At 34.2% G+C, this 20,452-nt stretch overlaps 1 protein-coding gene across 8 annotated transcripts in view; it reads right to left on the minus strand.

Annotated features, from left to right (window-relative positions):
• Window positions 1-20,452, minus strand: part of ZC3H13 (zinc finger CCCH-type containing 13) — a 98,590-nt gene that overhangs the window by 74,960 nt on the left and 3,178 nt on the right. For 5 of the 8 annotated variants that reach the window (XM_043891691.1, XM_043891690.1, XM_043891689.1 and 2 more), the window contains exons 2-4: window positions 17,378-17,503; window positions 16,960-17,069; window positions 14,189-14,300 (exon numbers count right to left, since the gene is read on the minus strand). The exons of 1 other annotated variant lie outside the window; for it this stretch is intronic. In XM_043891691.1, the coding sequence (XP_043747626.1) occupies window positions 14,189-14,300; window positions 16,960-17,069; window positions 17,378-17,494 (339 nt within the window). In that variant the 5' untranslated portion in view covers window positions 17,495-17,503. Of the gene's footprint in view, window positions 1-2,205; window positions 2,276-14,188; window positions 14,304-16,959; window positions 17,070-17,377; window positions 17,504-20,452 lie in introns of those variants that run through there. 2 more of the 8 variants (XM_043891687.1, XM_043891693.1) reach the window with 2 other exon arrangements.

Consider the following 20,452-nt stretch of genomic DNA (forward strand, 5'->3'; position numbering starts at 1 on the left):
TCAATAACCTCAGATATGCAGATGACACCATCCTTATGGCAGAAAATGAAGAAGAACTAAAGGGCCTCTTGATGAAAGTGAAAGAGGAGAGTGAAAAAGTTGGCTTAAAGCTTAACATTCAGAAAACTAAGATCATGGCATCCAGTCCCATCACTTCACGGGAAATAGATGGGGAAACAGTCGCTGACTTTATTCTTCTGGGCTCCAAAATCACTGTAGGTGGTGATTGCAGCCATGAAATTAAAAGACGCTTACTCCTTGGAAGGAAAGTTCTGACCAACCTAGATAGCATATTAAAAAGCAGAGACAATACTTTGTCAAAAAAGGTCCGTCTAGTCAAGGCTATGGTTTTTCCAGTGGTCATGTATGGATGTGAGAGTTGGACTATAAAGAAAGCTGAGCGCCAAAGAACTGATGCTTTTGAACTGTGGTATTGGAGAAGACTCTTAAGAGTCCCTTGGACTGCAAGGAAATCCAACCAGTCCATCCTAAAGGAGATCAGTACTGGGTGTTCGTTGGCAGGACTGATGTTGAAGCTGAAACTCCAATACTTTGGACACCTGATGCGAAGAGCTGACTCATTGGAAAAGACCCTGATGCTGGGAAAGACTGAGGGCAGGAGGAGAAGGGGACGACAGAGGATGAGATGGTTGGATGGCATCACCGACTTGATGGACATGGGTTTGGGTGGACTCCGGGAGTTGGTGATGGACACGGAGGCCTGGCGTGCTGCAGTTCATGGGGTCGCAAAGAGCTGGACACAACTGAGCAACTGAATTGAACTGAGTCTCATCCACCAAGAGGGCAGACAGAAGAACCACCCCAATCCCACAGAGACTAGAACCAAAACCACATGACAGGAAGTTAACCAGGATGAAAAAGCAGAGGGTTTTGTCCCAGGTGAAGGGACAAGATAAAACCTCAGAAAAACAACCAAATAAACTGGTGATAGGCAACCTTTCAGAAAAAGAATTCAGAATAATTACAGGGAATATGATCCAGGATCTCAGAAAATGAATAGGGGCAAAGATTTAGAAGATGCAAGAAATGTTTACCAGAGAACGAGACAAACTAAGGAACAAACAGAGATGTACAATACACTAGAAGGAATTAATAGCAGAACTGATGCAGAAGAATGCATAAGTGACCTGGAGGACAGAATGGTAGAAATCACTGCCACAGAACAGAATATAGAAAAAAGAATGAAAAAAAAAAGAAAAAGAAGAAGAAGAAAGCCTAAGAGACCTCTGGGACAATATTAAACAAACCAACAGCCACATTATAGGGATTCCAGAAAGAGAAAAGAGAGAACGGACTCGAGAAAATATCTGAAGAAATAACAGCTGAAAACTTCCTTAATATGGGAAAGGAAATAGTCAACCAAGTACAGGAAAAGCAGAGTCCCAGGCAGGATAAACACAAGGAGGAACATGCCAAGACACACAGTAATCAAAATGATGGAAATTAAACAAAAAAATATTAAAAGCAAAGGGGGAAAATGACAAATAACATACAGGCAAACTCCCACAAGGTTATCAGCTGATTTCTCAACAGAAATTCTACAAGCCAGAAGGGACTGGCATGGAATATATTTAAAGTGATGAAAGGGAAGAACCTACAACCAATAATACTCTACCCAGCAACACTCTCATTCAGATTTGATGGAGAAATCAAAAGCTTTCCAGACAAACAAAAGTTAATCAAATTCAGCAATACCAAACCATGTTTACAACAAATACTAAAGGAACTTCTCTAGGCAGGAGACACAAGAGAAGGAAAAGACCTATACAAAATACCCCAAAACAACTAAGAAAATGGTAATAGGATCATACATATCAAGAACTACCTTAACTATAAATGGAATAAATTCACCAACCAAAAGACACAGACTGGCTGGATGGATGAGAACATGTGCACGTATGCACTTTCACTCACCACATCACTCTACTTAACCCCTCAGATTGTATGTATTTATTTTATATTATTAGGTTAATCATGTTTCCATTATGGCTTGCAATTGTAATTATCTTTTATTTTTTGTCTGCCTATTGATTGTGAAAACTGATAAACATCTTTTACTATTAAAAAAAAAGACAGCCTCAACCCAAGATAGATCAAGCAAAGATATGAAAAATACAGGAGATCCAAACAACAGATGTTTCAGATATACTTTAGTACTTGAAAGACAAAAAGCATAAAATATACCTTTATTTTAACAGAGGAAATTCAGAAAAATTGACCATATCTTAGGCCACAGAGTAAACCTCATGAAATCCTAAATACAAAAAGAAATAAGATAGAAGTTATTTTTTTAATTAAAATAATAATATAGACATAAAACAAAAAGCTCTCAAATCTGAAAAAGTTTAAATATGTCATTAAGCAATTATTGGACCATAGATGAAATACAACCCTAAAGATGGGAATTCCTTAAAAATAATGACAATAAAAGCATAATACATGAGATGCACGGAATTCAGCTGAAATAGTTATCAGAAAAATGCTTACAACATTAAGTACTTGTGTATGTGTATATATATACATATATATGCATATATATGAAAATAAATGCTCAACCAATTCAAAAAATAAACTTAATCAAAGAAGGAACTAATAAAAGAGAAATAAATGTGTTAGAAAAGAGAAAGAATATGTAAATCCAAAAGCTTACTCTGAAAATAAACCACTGACTAACCTAATGAAGAAAACAGGGAGAAAAATCACAAGTATTAAAAATCCTTTGACAATGTGAGAACAGTTATTAGAACAGAGAAAAAGGAAAAATGTGACTTCACACAACTCTATGCAAACTAGTTTAAAAATCTATTCAAAATACACAATTTTCTAAAAAGAATATTTAATAAAACTGACTTAAAGATCAAAGGTCTATTCATTTCCATTGGAAAAATAAATTCTTAAAAATAAAGAATTTCTTCACACAATAGTACCAGACTCAGGTGGTTTCGCATAGGAATTCTACCAAATCTCTCAAGAGCAGGAAACCACAATACCACTTAAGATATTATAGAGCAACTACTATGTACAAAATAGACAACTAATGAGAACCTCCTGTGTAGCACAGGCAACTCTACTCAGTGCTGTGGTAACCCAAACAGGATGGAAATCCAAAAAAGAGGGGATATATGTACAGGCTTCCCCGGTGACTCAGCTGGTAAAGAATCTACCTGCAACGCGGGAGACCTGGGTTTGATCCCTGGGTTGGGAAGATCCCCTGGAGAAGGGAATGAATGGCCACCCACTCCAGTACTCTCACTTGGAGAATTTCATGGACTATATATATAGTCCACGGGTGGGATCACACAGAGGCGGAGGCGACTCAGCGACTCTCCCTTTCATATACACAGCTGACTCACTTTGCTGTACACCAGAGACTACAACACTGTAAAGCAACTCGCCAACGTGGGCCACATTCTGACCATAAAACAAACTTTTAGAAGAATAAAAATCATATAATGTCTAATCTCAAGCCACAATGGAATTAAACTTGAAATCAATAACAGAAAGATGGCTGGATAATCCCAAAATATGTGGAGATTAAACAAAACACTTCTACTTAACACATGAGTCAAAGAAGAAATCTCAAGAGACAATTCAAAATATTTCAAACTGAATGAAAATACAATTCAAATTCTCTAAATTTGTGGAATAAAGTGAAAACAGTGTTTACAGAGAAATTTATAGCATTGAATTCATATAGTAGAAATGAAGAAGGTTCTAAAATCAATAATTTAAGTTTCTACCTTAGAAAACTAGAAAAAGAGCAACTGAAATCTAAAGTAGAAGGAAAATAACAAGTAGAGCAAAAAATCAATGAAGTTGAAAATAGGAAATCAATGGAAAAAAAAAAAATCAACAAAACCAAAGTCAGTTTTTTGAAAAGATCAAGTTTCTATATAAGCTAAGAAAAAAAGAAGAGAAAAAATACCAACATCAGAAACAAAAGAGACATCAATACAGATTCCAAAGATATTTAAAGAATAAAGCAATACTATAAACAATGCTATGATCACAAATTTGATAACCTAGATAAATGACTAATTACTTGAAAGACATAATCTGCCAAAACACACACATCAAGCATAAACAATCTGATAGAATTATATCTATTAAAGAAACTGAGTTAATAATATATAATCTTTCAAAACCTAAAGCACCAAGCCCATATGGGCTCATGTGTGAATTCCATCAAGCATTTAAGAAAGAAATTATACCAATTCTCTACAATCTCTTCCAGAAGACAGAAGCAGAGGGAATACTTTCTGAATTATTCTAAGGCCAGCATTAGTATCTAAGTATTTGATACCAAAACCAGATGAAGACATAACCAAAAAAAAACACACACACACACAATTATTTCTCAAGGACATCAATGCAAAAACCCTAAACATATTAGCAAAATACAGGCAAATGAAATCCAACAACATATAAAAATAATTATACACCACAACCAAGTAAGATTTATACCAGATATGCAAGGGTGGTTCAACATTCAAAAATCAATCAAGGTAATCCATCACATTAACAGACTAAAAAAAAAGAAAAGAAAAGATGACATGATCGTATCAATAAACACAGAAAAAGTATTTGACAAAATACAACACTAACATTTGTGATTAAAAATTCTTAGCAAACTAAAAAGGGAAATTCTTCAACTTGATAAAGAACATCTATACAGAACTTAGTTACCATTATATTTAATGGTGTGAAGTTTTCTTCCAGTTGGATTGCTAACAAGAGGATATTAAGGAACAAAAGGCTGTTTCTCTCACCATTCCTTTTCACTATCACAATGGAAGTCCTAGCTAATGCAATAAAAGAAAAAAAGTATACAGATTGAGAAGGAAAAAATATACGTCTTTGTTCACAGATGACATGACTGTCTATGTAGAAAGAATCAACAAATCTGTGGGTTGCTTTGGATAGCACAGATATTTTAAGAATACTAATTCTTCCAATCCATGAGTACAGTATATCTTTCCATTTGTGTTGTCTTCAATTCCTTTCATCAATGTCTTAACAGTTTTCAGTGTACAGATCTTTTACTTCCCTGGTTAAATTTATTTCTATGTATTTTAATCTTTGTGATCCAGCTGTAAATAGGTTTTTAATTTCTCTATTAGATCATTATTAGTGTATAGAAATGCTACAGATTTCTGTATATCCTATCCTGCAACTTTATTGAATTCATGTAGTAGTTCTAACAGCTATCTGATGGAATCGTTAGGGTTTTCTATATACTACCATGTCACCTGCAAACAGTCAGGTATATGTGTGTGTGTATATGTTGGTATATTGAAGTGGCAGGATAATCCAATCATTTAGTTTCTAGGTTATCTATAGAGAGAAAAGTAGAGGTCAAGAAGATAAAAGGTAGACTTTTCTGAATGTAACCCATTCTGTAGATTTAACTGTGAAGCCATGAGGTCCTCATTAGAGCAGTAGGAATCAGTCTCATAACTTTGAAACCAGGGAAATGTTCTATATATTTAACAAACAAAATTTTTTAAAAAACCCCTAAAACTAAAATCAAAATGTAATGAATCAACTCAAGCACATCAATTTGTGATTTAACCACACAGACTGCTCAAGCGACTTAAAATACAATAATTTGCACTTTGGTGTATAGCAGAAACACACTGTAAATTAATAAAAATTAATTTTAAAAATACAATAATGTGACTATCTAGCCCTAACAAATTCCTGGGGCACAAAGATCCCCTGGAGAAGGGATAGGCTACCCACACCAGTATTCTCGGGCTTTCCTGGTGACTCAGATGGTAAAGAATCCGCCTGCAATGCAAAAGACCTGGGTTCGATTCCTGGGTTGGGAAGACTCCCTGGAGGAGGGCATGGCAACCTACTCCAGTATTCTTGCCAGAAAAATCCCCATGGACAGAGGAGCCTTGTCAGGCTACAGTCCATGGGGTCGCAAAGAGTCAGACACTACTGAGTGGACTAAGCACAGCATTCCTAACATCAATTTCACAGATATTTCCCTCATGGGTTATAGTCTAAGAACTACAAAGATCTTAAACTGTTCTAAGTAATCTTATTATCAGTAATACCATTGCTAATTATTCTGGAACTATTAAGAAGTAAGATAATGCAAATGAATGTCAATAGGGACTAAAATTTTCAGCACAAAAGTGATACAACTATAAAACCAAAGAATTAGGTAAAAGCCTTTCAATTCTAAATTTGAATTATTTGAATTTGTGCTTGTTTACATGTTTTTAAAGAGTACTTTTAAAAAGTACTTGTACTTTTGTACTTCCCAGTTGAAATACAATGAAAAGTCCTAAAAAAATGACTAAGTTAGAGGTTTCCAAGTAGTGGTCCTGAAATACCATCTCCCAATAAAAGAACCTGGACTATAGGGGGAAATGGCTGACTGAGTAGAGGGTATAAAATACAAAAAATTAGCTGCAAACATCTTAACAGAAACAAAGAAACTATCAAGGACTACTGAAGCTGTGTCAATATAAGGCAGGATATATTAATAATTGGACTTCATCAAAATTAAAAGATATCTTAAAAGACACAACCAAGAAAGTGAAAATGAAAGTCACAATACTGGGAAACAGCTCCCTTGGTTGCTCAGCTGGGAAAGAACCCGCCTGCTAATGCAGAAGACACAAGAGACGCGAGTTCCACCCCTGAGTAAGGAAGATCCCCTGGAGAAAGATATAGCAACCTGTTCCAGTATTCTTGCCTGGAAAATTCCATGGACAGAGGAGCCTGGCAGTAGAGTTAGGTAAAGAGACACAACTGAGTGTGCATGTGCACATACACACACATACCAGGAAAATATATTTGCAACCTTCAGAACATATAAGAACCATAAATCTGCAGTAAGACAAACAGCACAACTTATAAGCAAAAGATGTAAACTGACACTTCACCAAAAAAAAAAAAAAAGGCAATAAACACATGAAAAGATGCTCAACATCACTAAACACAGAGAAACGCAAATTAAAACCACTAGATACCCAGTAGAACAATGTCAAATGTTGGCCAAAATGTAGAGCAACTGAAACTCCCATACACTTCGGGCTGAGATGGAAAATGAAATAACCATTACGGAAAACTATCTGGCAGTTTCTTATGAAAGTACACAGAACATAAGACTCAGCAATTCCACTTCTAGGTATTTACCCCCAGAAAACATACATCCACACAAAGACCTGTACACAAATGTTAACAGCAGCTTTATTCATAATAGCCAGAAACTAGAAAACAACTCTAAGTATCCATCAACTGGGGAATGGATAAACAAGTTCTGATCGTTTATCCATTTGTCCTATTATATCTGTATAATAGGACACCAGTCCACAATAAAAGGAATAAACTATTGACATCTGACTCCATATAATGAGAGATCAGAGGCTGTCAGGAGCCTGGTTTGGGAGGAAACCCAATCTAAAAGGACCTGAAGATAGGTTCTGGAGTTGATGGAAATGCTCTGTATCTTGACTGTGGTGGTGGTTATACAGGTGTGTACATTTGTCGAGACCCAAATGGTACACTTTAAATACATTTTATTCTTTGCAAATTACTCACAGTAAACTTTTTAAGAGCTCAGGATCAAATACAAAAACCTCCCACAAGCTAAGGAAGGAACATTTGAGCAAAAAAAAAAGAGAAAAAAAGAATAAAAGAATAGTAGCAGTCTTAGATTAAGTTAGAGACATCAGTAAGAACTCATGTTTAGCTCAATACAGATAAAGACTGTTACTAGTAATATTTATAGATATATGCATATACACCAGTTAGTATACACACATATATTTCTTTGCTCTGTTAGCTGAGAGGGCCTAAAAGAAACACCAATCCAGCAGGAACAAGCACACCTAGCACCCAGATTTTTGCTCTCTCCTAGCCATCAGAGAAAAATCCTATGCTACCAAAACAAAGAGGCCCACATGGAAACTGAAGACTGCCAGCATCCACAACCAGACATGTGAGTACACAAACTTTCAAATGATTCCCACCTCCAGCATTCTAGTAGTTTACTGAGGTTACAGACATAAAGGAAGAGGTAAGTCATGCCTACTGTATCCTTTCTGATTTCCTGACAGAATCCATGAACAAAATAAATGGTTGTTTCACACCAAGGTTTGCTAACTGGAACTCCTTTTAATGCTATCAAAAAATGTATTTGCAGGTCATGCAAGATTAAAAACATACTGATTTTTTATATAAAATGAACATTTTTATCTACACTTAAAAATCACCATAATCATTCCTGTACTATACATTATCAAAGTCTTCAGTTCAGTTGCTCAGTATTGTCTGACTCTTTGCAGGACTGCAGCATGGACTGCAGCACGCCAGGCCTTCCACTCCATCACCAACTCCCAGACCTTGCTCAAACTCATGTCCATTGAGTTGGTGGTGCCATCTAATCATCTCATCCTCTGTCGTCCCCTTCTCCTCCTGCCTTCAGTCTTTCCCAGCATCAGGGTCTTTTCAAATGAGTCAGTTCTTTGCATCAGGTGGCCGAAGTATTGGAGTTTCAGCTTCAGCATCAGTCCTTCCAGTGAATACTCAGGACTGATTTCCTGTAGGATGGACTGGTTGGATCTCCTTGCAGTCCAAGGGACTCAAGAGTCTTCTCCAACACCACAGTTCAAAAGCATCAGTTTTTCGGTGCTCAGCTTTCTTCACAGTCCAACTCTCACATCCATACATGACCACTGGAAAAATCATAGCCTTGAGCAGACAGACCCTTGTTGGCAAAGTAATGTCTCTGCTTTTTAATATGCTGTCTAGGCAGTCATAACTTTTCTTCCAAGGAGCAAGAGTCTTTTAATTTCATGGCGGCAGTCACCATCTGCAGTGATTTTGGAGCCCCCCCAAAATAAAGTCTCTCACTGCTTCATTGTTTCCGCATCTACTTGCCATGAAGTGATGGGACCAGATGCCATGATCTTAAGTTTCTTGAATGTTGAGTTTTAAGCCAACTTTTTCACTCTCTTTCACTTTCATCAAGAGGCTCCAGGTGGTCTATACTGTATCTCCACTTATACCCTTATCCTTCTCTTCTAAACCTTTTCCTTTGAAATAAAGAACACTACTCACAGATTCTACTTAATCCTATAGATTCACTTCTCAAATTTTTAATTTGATGACTCTCTATTCTTCCTGCTTTACATTTACTGTGTTTTATTCTTTCCAAAGTTTTTCACATGTATGTAAATTCCAAAGAATTTTCACATATATGCAGTTAGTTATGTTCTCACTATAACTTGTGACATATTGGTGCAGGTATCTTTATTTTAAAGATAAAAAGCAAGGCCAAGAGACTTACTTAAGAATAGTTATAAAACTTTAATTACGCTTTGTGACTTAAAGTCCTCCACTATATGAGTCAGCTTTCTGTAACAGATCTAGTCCTATGTTCTTCCTTAGTCAGTGAAACTTCTTTCTCATCTAGGCAGATGTATCAAGATGCAGAAAAAGAACAAGGAAATCTTTTTAGGTGGTGAGGGGACAGGAATGGGGAACAGGAATGAACTGGTAGGGGACTATGAAGCAAAACTAATGATTCTGTATACATTCTGGGAGGTGCAGATCCCAGAGATAGAAAACTTCATGTTAGAAATTAGTTCTCAATTTACGCCTTAATCATCAACAAATGCTCAAATATTCCTCCTGACTCTATAACAGAATTTGGCTTTCAAAGCTATTTATCTCTGTATTCGAATTACATAAAATAACAAACCTCTGTTAGGGAAAACACAATTCAATTACGGCGTCTGGAAAGCTGTACAGACTGGGTGAAAGTTTCCAGCACCATAAGAATACACATATTACTTCATAAATGTTCTAAAATCGCACAACAGAGTCTGTGCAAATACAGAAAACTGCGTCAAAAAACAGTTGTTCGTGATGCTATGAGCAGAGTGTACAGAAGAGCCAGAAAGCAATTCTCTCTCCTTTCCATCTTGGTTAATGGCATGGAAAGCCTGTAGTTAGACTTAACACCTTCCTTCCACTCATTCTTTTGATCATCAAATCCTACCTGCTTTATCTCATATAAGCCTCTCATCATGTTAAATTCAGTTCCATTGTACTAAGTTTGGTTTAAATCACCCAGACTAGCCAATATGTCCAAAATGCTGCCAATACCACACACAACCAACACAGAAGTTATTAACAAGATATCTGACTTTCTTTTCATACTATGTCTTTGAAATTCAGTATGTTTTTTATACTTACAGTGTATCTCAATTTAGACTAGCTACACTTCAAGTGTTCAACAGCCCCACTGGAGAGCGCAGACCTGAGGTCATCAGGAGTTCTCAACACTAGCTACACATCAGAATCACTTTTCATTTATTCAATAAGTGACCTTACTAGTTCCAGGGTATGGAGGTGAAATGGTGAACAAGACAGATGTCGTCAGCCCTCATCTCACATGCACACAGCATTATTTCTGTTTCATAGGTCCTCAAACACACCAGTCCTTTAAAACCCCATATTGTTCTTGTGTTGGTTTTCTTTCTCTTCCTAGACTTTCACTTCTCCCCTCCATCTATTCTTCAATACTCATTGCAAATGTCATTTCTCTCTGAAGTGTACTATGCTTCCCCAGGCAGCTATTTTTTCCCCTCCATTGTGAGCTTTGCTCATCTCTCTAACACTACTACAGTCCATAGAATTAGAGTCTATGAATTTGTCTCTCCACAAAATCAGGGTGTATCAACCTCATAATTCACACACATTGGAGTTGAGACCAGTGACAGAGAAGCAGTGGAATCACAGTTTGTGGAAAACCACACACATGCTATTTTAGTTATGCTATGTTATCTGCTATAGTTGCCCCCACCTAAACCTCATCTGATTTGCCCATAGAAATTCATCATGTGAAGATCAAGAGTCACACATGTAGGGAATGTATCACAGAAATGATCAGCACGTGTTTTCAAGCCAGATATGTAACTCAATATAATTAATACCTGGCATCCAAACTTATTAACAGTTTTCTCTAAATTTAGATAGTGATTTCCCTAAAACCTGACTACTTGTGAATCTTGAGACTTTATCCCTTAGGTGTGCATGAAGCTCAGTGTCTTTGAGGGCTTTCTCATCATGGAAAAGCAAGAATCAGGTTTTGAATTTCTTAACAAAATAGCAACTTTGCTGTCTACTAAAATGATATGAACATATAAACTTTTACAATCAACAACTACTTACATTTAGGTATCTATTAAAAACCTAAACCTCCAATGTTGATATCCGTCTTCTATTAACAGCCTCAAACTATATTAGAGAGAAAAAGCTAAAGAGCTATTCTTATACAAGAACATACCACTTATTAAGCTGTCATCATAGTCAGTCATGTTACTTGACTTACATATATTTTCTTCACAGTAACACAATAATATGGATATCGCCTCCATTTTACAGATAAGAAAAATGACAGTAGCATTGAATAGTAATTCCTAAAGTAATATGTTCAGAATATGAATTCTAGATGTCTGCCCTTGATATTAAGTACAATCCACCTAATGGTATGCTAGAGCCAGCTCACATTGATTCATAAGAGGCAACTGTTAAATTTTTAGGAATGTACAAGCTGTAATTAAAAATTACATCATATAAACAATTAAGTAATATTAAAAACAAAGGCAATAATTATTCAAAACTCACTTCCTAAATATTTTAGTATATTTTCTCTTGTGGTTTATTGTGTGTGTGTGTGTGTGTGTGTGTATTCCCACACTTTCCAACTCTGTACTCAATGATACCATTTTAGTAGCTTGAAACTAACCATGATGGGAGTATGTACACCAAAGAAACTGGTAAATCCTACAATTTTTTTTTTTTCCTGAGCGATTGTCAAACATTTACCAGCAAACCACAGCATCCATTCATTATCCAGATACATTTCATTATTCTTTATATATTTTAGATCCAAGTCCCTTACATATGTAATACACAGCTTGCTCAGCTCCTACCCAGAAATTCTGATGCAGCAGATTAAGGGTAGAGTATCTGTATGCTTGTTTTAAAAAGACCATCTCGCCTCCGAAAGAATTTTGATACATATCACCAGCCGAGAACTACCACGTGAGATTTCTAAAATGGCTTTACATATCACATCAGACATTAGAAAACTACATACTTACGACTATATTCAAGTCCCCAAAGATAAGTCTTTACAAGCTACAATATAAAATTATGACATAGCTTTTTTTTCAGGATCAAAACAGCCATAAGAAAGCTTCTATGTATCTAAAACTATCAAAGAGGTTGCTGCTTAAACAATTCAGTAACTTTCATAAAAAGGCTATAATAAGACAACTAGATATCCATATGCAAAAGAATGAGGCTGAGCCCTTCCCTCACACCATAAAAAAAGGGTTGGCCAAAAAGTAAGCTTGTGTTTTTCCATAACACCTCTGGAAAAACCCGAATGAACTTTCTGGTCAACCCAATAAAAATTAACTCAAAATGGATCAAAGATTTAAATGCAAGAACTAAAACTCTAAGATTCTTTGAAGAAAACAAGCATAAATCTTTCTGATCTTGACTCAGACAACAGTTTCTTAAATGTGACACCAAAAGCAGAAGTAACAACAAAAATATAAATTGGATTTCATCAAATTAAAAACATTTGTGTTTTAAAGGACACCATCAAGAACATGAAAACACAACCCATAGAAGAATATTTCTGCAAACTGTATATATAAGGGACTTGGATCCAAAATACATAAGGAATTCTTACAAATCAACAATAAAAAGATAACCCAATCTAAAAATGGACACAGGTTCTGAACATTTCTCCAAAGAAGATAAACAAATGGCCAATAAGCACACAAGAAAATATTCAACATCACTAACAATCAGAGAAATATAAGTCAAAACTACAATGACATTACCAATAAAACAGCTATATCAAAAAGTTAGATAACAAATGTTGGCAAGGATGTGGAATGTTAGAATCTCACACACTGCTCTAAGGATTTAAAATGGCACAGCTGCTTTGGAAAACATCCCAGCAATTCCTTGAAAGGTTAAATAGAGTTACCATATGACTCAGCAATCTCACTCCCAGACATAAACTCAAGAGAAATGAAAACACATGGCCACGCAAAAACCTGCATACCAATGTTCATAACAGCATTATTCATAAGAGCCAAACTGCAGAAACAATCCAAATATTCACCAACCAATGAATGGATAGACAGAAAGTGATATATCAATACAATGGATTGTTGTTTGGCAAAAACAAAGAATGAAATACTGCTACATCCCATAAGCTTTCATGAGCCTTGAAAACACTACGCTAAGTCAAAGAAGCCAGTCACAAAGAAAAACCTGCATGCTGTATGACTCTATTTATATGAAATAACCAGAACAGGCAAGTCTATGTGACAGTCTAACTGGAACAGCAGTTGCCTAAGGCTGGTGGTGAATTGAGGGGCCAGGGAAATGATCACTAAAGGGTATGGGGTTTTCTTTCTGGGGTGATAAAATTATTCTAAAACTGACTGTGGTGATGGATATAGGACTCTTGTGAATTTATGAAAAACCACCAAGTGTACACTTTAAATGGGTGAACTATATCTCTATAAATTTGTTGCAAATGCACACACAAGAGCATGATAAATTTCTTTTAAAAATATTTACTTCTGGGAAATTTCCATTCCTGACAAACATCTATATTTTCTTTTAATCAATAAACTACATCATAAACTGTGCTCTCTTTTCATTTCACTGGCAGGAAATTCACACTAAATTCTGTGATCATAGTTCTGTTTCTGCCACCACCATGCCTTGCCTTCACTGTTTTAATTTAAAAGTGTTCTACTGCAAGCCTTTCAGTCTTTCTTGGAAGTAGACAGGAACTGATGGCTGGTTAAATTCTGAAAACTTAAGAATACATTTAGATATTCATGATGTCCACTAAGGTACAGAAATCCCATGAAGTGCAGCTGGTGCTCTGCCAACCAGTTCCCATCATCTTAACCAAGAACCAAAATGGTGAAATTATGAATTTTCCCAGAGGACTTTTTTCCTCTACATTATCCATATAGAACATGGCAATGTAATATTACACACTTACCATATATTTAGCACATAAGATAATATTTAAAATAGAACATATATAATAAATCACTACTAAAATTTAACTTTGTTTCAGGAAGTTCATTCCTACCCTAACAGGTGAGGATGACTCCTCTGTATTTCGTTTCTGGGACTCAGAGTCCACATCTTGGCGCTTGTTCTTCATTCTTTCTCTAAGATCCCCTGTAGGTCTTTCTGGTGACCTTTAAACCAAAAAACAAAAACAAAACAAAAAAAAAAACAACAAAAATCTATATTTATATAACATTTCATAAGAATATATTTACAGAAATAACCCTACAAAACTCTAATTTTTCTACTATCCATGACTCCTAAAGTTCAGAAAAGTAAATTTCAGCTTAAACATTAATATATAAAAAATATGAGCATCACTTACAAGTTTTCTCCCAATACCAATCAAAATGCATACATTAAAATTCCATGGAGTGGCAGGTGCTGGTAACATTAATAAGAAACTATACATGAGCTAAGAGAAAGGAATTTGTCATTAACAGTTTGTTCTTCTATTAATCACATAAATATACTAGTTATATTTGAAAGCAAACAGTAGGAAGGTAAAGTTTTAAACCACAACACTGCAAAATTAATCTAGAAACAACAATATTATTTACACATGTATGTGGTTAGATGCAACATCAACAACTATGAAAATATTTTATGCATCTCAAGAATCAAAGCAAATATAGAAATTTTTAATGTTATTCTTAATTGTTCTTAAATTTGAAATTATTTCAGAAAAAAAGCAGTTGAAAAATTCGAAGTAAGATTTGAATTTTATACTTTTTATACTTATACAAAGTAAGATTTTATACTTTGCTATGGACTGGTTTTAATTAGAAAAAATACACATATTTATATTCAATACTGGTAAAGCTTCATAATTTATACTAGCCATTTGATAAATGGTTGTTCAATTATTTTCACACCATCACTAAGGAGAAAAACAAAGTAGAGACAGAAAACACACTGCCTTAAAAAATATTCCTAGAGCACCATTAAAAGAGGGCAAGAATTATTAAGAAATGCTATGGCCCTCTTTAGCCACCAAAGAATACTATGTATAATATTTTTAAAAGATATAAACAAATTACATAAATATTCACATCTATTTCAAGTAATAGTTGATCAATCAACTCCTTTATCAATCACTAATACAAATCACATGGTTAGTGAAAAAATAATTTCAGTCAATTCTTCTTAAGGCATCTCATAACATTTACATTTACATGCTCAATTTATAGATCTATATTAAATGTTTTAATAGTTAAAGCTGAACTAATAAATGGAATTTCTTATTAAGAACCAGCACTTAAATGCTTTAAATTATAATTATGGTGCACATGTCAATTTTACATTTCCTAGTTTCCTTTATGTAATAAGACAGTTTATGATAACTTGTTTCTATCCTAAATAGTACCTAACAGAATTCTCCATATAAACACTCAGTGACTTAAATGATTTGTGACTAAACAAGTATTTCTGAAACACAATGCTTTTCATCTTTGAATCACATTATGAATTATATTTTTCTTCCTTCCTTACAAAAAAATGGGAAAATACACAAATACAAAGAAAGTTATTAGGGGAAAAATGCACAAAACAGCAAAATTATAACAGAAATTCTTTATTCTACATCTAGTAATGACACTACTTTTTTCCATTTTAGACAAATTTCTACGCCCATTTTCCTTACAACCATTTGTATAAAAATTCTGAGTAAGTTGATAATAAAAGTCAAAGATGAAATAAAGCATGTATTAAAAATACAGTAATATAAGCAAGACATTAAAATTACTGTAACAGTTTCCCCAGATATGTCTTTACAGGTATTAAACTTATAGAGATTAATTTTCCCACATTGACAGAAAGGACAGATGACAATCTAAATTACAAATAAAACAGAGTATTCAGCATCACAAATAAACTAAAATGTGTAACATTTAAGTGAACAGAAAATCAGCTAATGTTAAGGGTTTGAATTTTAAATTGTATTAAACTTCAAACTCAGTACACATACACAAAAATTCACCCCATTAAAAAACACACCTCTAAAGGTTAATGTGCAGTTTTTATACTGATGCTGAAGCCAAAGCAATCAGCACATCCAATTTTAAGACTAGGTAAATTAGCTGTTTACAAATCAAGTTTAAACTCTTTTGTGACAATCTTTATGTATGTGACATCTTTAAACACCATAACAAAATCATCATGAGGGAGCCGAAAGAAAAGTAAAAGATTTTTATTAGGAAGGTCTAATTTAGCCATGCCTTTATTAAAGGCAAACCGACATTCTAAATAGGTAGTATACTTATCCACATATAAATACATACTTTCATCTACCTCAGTATATTGTGATAAGAGATTTGGCAAATGTTTTTTAACCTATGAAGCTTGCATTAGATTATTTTTTGCAATGAAGTTTTTAATTTTGAACATCTTAAAAAGCTAAAAATTATATCCTATTTAAATTTTACTATTTCAAGAGTTGAAAGTAGTCTCTCCTCACTAAAAACAAATCCATGAAATTCTGCCATCTTAAACAGCATTTTAACATATATAACTGGGGAGCAGGGCATGAAAGTAAGCCATACATATATTACAAAAATAACTTTTTGAGCAAATAAATTTTAAAGCAAATATTTTTATTAATCTTGAAATTAACAACTAAAATAATCTTGTCAATCTTGACTACTAATAAGACTACCACCAAAATAGAAAATCTGACCAAATATATGGCAGTATTTCAAATTTTATACTAGATAAATTACAAAAGCCAAAAAAAAAAAAATTACAACAGCCATCTTCTAATAGCATAAGAACAATTCAAAGTTCTCAATTTACCTTCTATAATTGCTGCTATAACCTTTACCACGGGGTGAAGGGCCATGTACGAATCTACATGTGTTTCCATAGAGGCAGTTGCCAGTCTTCAGCCAGTTACGGCACTGTGTCTAAGAGACAGATATTACTATGTGAATTTCATATTTAGTCATATTTATTTCTGGAAAAAAAATGCTAGTGGGACAAAATTAAAATAAATGCTATCAAAAATCCAGCTAACCTGAGATACATTACTCCCCAAATAATGAAAACATCAGGAAAAAGAGGCCCATAAACCCTAATGCCCATCTCACTCCTTTGCTATGAAACACATTTAACCAATATCCCTACAACACCCTATTCACTTTTGTGATATAAATAAAGATCTGAAGAACAGTAATTTAAGAGAACCCCTGTGACTATACTAGTGACAACTCACCTCTGCTGTACTGCCAGTGCTGGGTCCAAGCCTTTCAAATACACTGGGTCTTCGGGATGTGCTATCAGATATGGTCTTGGTATTTTCCACAGTGACCTTCCTTCTAATTTTTGACATTTTGTACTACTTTAACCAAAAAAGAGAGAGGCAAACTGTAAAATTGTTCAGTTTTAAATATTTGAGCCAATAACTTACAAGTAAATAAGAGGGTAGATAACACTATAAAATTACAAGGGATTTTTCTCAGAAGGAAAAAAGACATAGGAGAGGTCACAAGTAAACAGAGGAACAGAAGAAACTATCTTCTAAGACACAACTTGTTAGTTACTTTATTAGGACTTTGATTCTTTTGGGCTAGAATTTTACCTCTTCTACAGAATGAATAAGATTCTACTCAAACAGTTTCCATAGTATATTCAATTTCAGAAAACACTATAAAAAAGTTTCTAAGTTCGTTATAAAAGCTGTTTCAAAATTTAGTAGTTATCTTTTAAAGAAAAAGTGTGCTATCATTCTCCATCAACTGGTCTACTGGAAAAGAAAGCTATGCCAAAAATTTCTTCAGCTAAGAATTTTAGAGTAGAAATTGTGTTTTATACAACTTAAGTGATAACATCAGGTACATCCCCAAAAATCAGCCTGGGAGAAAATTTTAAGTATTTTCTTTGTTTTACACAAGCCAAAGATGAACAGTACAATCAGGAATACTCTTTTGCAGTATTATAAAAAACAGAAAACCACCCCTCAATATTGTTAAATGACTTTCTTTCAAAATAGGACAGGATGAATGAACTAGAAACAGTGAAGATGTTTTGATAATCTATACTGCACTGACATAAAAGCCAAAGGTGCTACAAGAAATAAACAGGCTATTTCACCATTATTAGTAACAAGAAAAGAAATTATGAAAATATTTTACAAAAGCAAATAAAATATTAGAAACTAAAATATACAATCAGGTGATTCAACTGGAAATGAAAATATCAGATAAAAGCACTATGATAAATATTAGAAAACAACCTTAAATTCTAGACCTAGAATAATCTAGATGGTATACTACTGCGGGAAGAGGGCAAGAATGGCCTAAGAGAAAGAAAAGGAACCAACCATATCACACTTCATACACTAAACATTAGTTGAAATTTTGTTAGTAGGCAAACGCTACCAGAATGAATGATGTCAGCTAAAGAAGTAAAAACTCCATTTCGTAAAGAACTGGTCTCTATAAAGTTCACAATGTTTGTTACTGTGATTCAAAGTAAGGTCCCATGACTTGCAAGGAAGTTAAATCACGGTGGAACAGAATCAAAACTTATTTTAAAAAATTATAAACAATGTTTGGTCCAGTTAGATACTTCTTGTCAAGTCACATTTTAAAAAGGTCCAAAGAATAAGGACAACAGTTGACAAACTAACAGATAATGAACCAAAAGAAAAATATATGATATGATACAATATGGTAGTTTTTAAAATGGAAATATGTATGATTATTTTCTAATATACAATGCAACCATTAGTTAGGGTTAGAATCAATTTTTAGTGATTCAAAAAAGTTAGAAAGTAACTTTAATTACAAATTTTTAAAAATTATGTAGAGCATCCACATAAGTGAACAAGAATCTGTTCAACATAAAATCACTTATGTATCAAACGTTCTTCACCCTCCACACAACAGTGATTATTATCATCTTTGATTTAACTTTTCCTGAGCTCATTCTCAGTCCTAATGTGAATTTATAAAGGAAAAGCTGGGTAAATTCCATACATACATTTGACTCACTGAATATAAAGAACTAAAAGCCAAGATAAGTGTAAGTGGAGTTGAAAAAGATCTAGAAAATCTAGAGCTTTGATTAACTGAGAAAAACAACATTTTTATAATTTATAACAGATTCAATAAGAAATAAATATGCAACAAGATAAACAAATTTTTAAAATTTCATCATCTGTTACTATAAAAATATATAGGCATACACTGAAATTCACATTCACTAATTCAAAAACATTAATAACTTAAAAAGGAATGTGTTCTAAAAGTTGATTAGCTATTTCTAGTAACCTGCAACTTTGGAACAGGCACCCTATCCCAACACGCTGCATCAAGATGACTAACCCTAACCTTACATTTTTCCTTCCAGTATCAAAGGAAATGATCATATCTGCCCCCCAAACCTCTATCCCCAAGCGGACCCTACTTCCAACATACCTTCCTTCCTCAAAAAAAAAAAAAAAATTCAACAGTAGTGTTTTCCACAATTGGGGCAACAAGCTATTTCTTAGTATACATGAAACACTGGTCATCTATTACCTCTTTTCTTGTCTTTCTGAGGGCTCCAGATACTAATTGCCTCTCTTCCCTGCCTATAACCTGTTGCCTGAATCAGGACCCTCTCTTCCTCTGACCTACTGCTGGGAAGCATGGTCTCACAGCTTCTCTCCCATGTTATATCCATCCCTAACACAAGCTTTGAAGACTTCAAGGGGTTTGGGCTGCAATAGACAATGTAGTGAGGACTAATGATCCAAACTTACCCCTCCCTTTGTATTCTTGACTCTAAAAAAGTTTCTTCCCACAGAGACAAAGTAGGTTTCACAGGTGATATCGAGTACTACAAGATTCACCTATAGGGTGATTATCCCAAGATTTTACTTCTGCTACTGCTGAGTCTTCCAACTTAGGGAAGACGAGCAATGAAGTAAAGACGTAGTCACTTCTCTCAGAGAGTGAACAGTACCAAAACATGGCCTAAAATAACACTGAGTTTCAGGAACAGATCTAGGTTACAGGGAGGTCCTAGTCAAAAAAAAAAAAAAAAAAAACCCTGTGGGGAAAAAATAGAAATTGAAGTTTTCTAATTGATAGAGAAATTTTTCTGATCATCTATCTAGGAACTTCTATCATTAGTCAACAAATTATCTAAATATTACTATGAAACATTTATGATTTTTATACAGATAAAATGCCTTAAACTTGCATTAAAAATATTAAAATATATTTTAAATCCTATTTGTCTAAATATACACACACAACCTACAATACAACAGAAAAGCATTTGCTCATATATATTAATTAAA

This window comes from Cervus elaphus, chromosome 30, assembly GCF_910594005.1.
Source record: "Cervus elaphus chromosome 30, mCerEla1.1, whole genome shotgun sequence".
NCBI classification, from domain to species: Eukaryota; Metazoa; Chordata; class Mammalia; order Artiodactyla; family Cervidae; genus Cervus; species Cervus elaphus.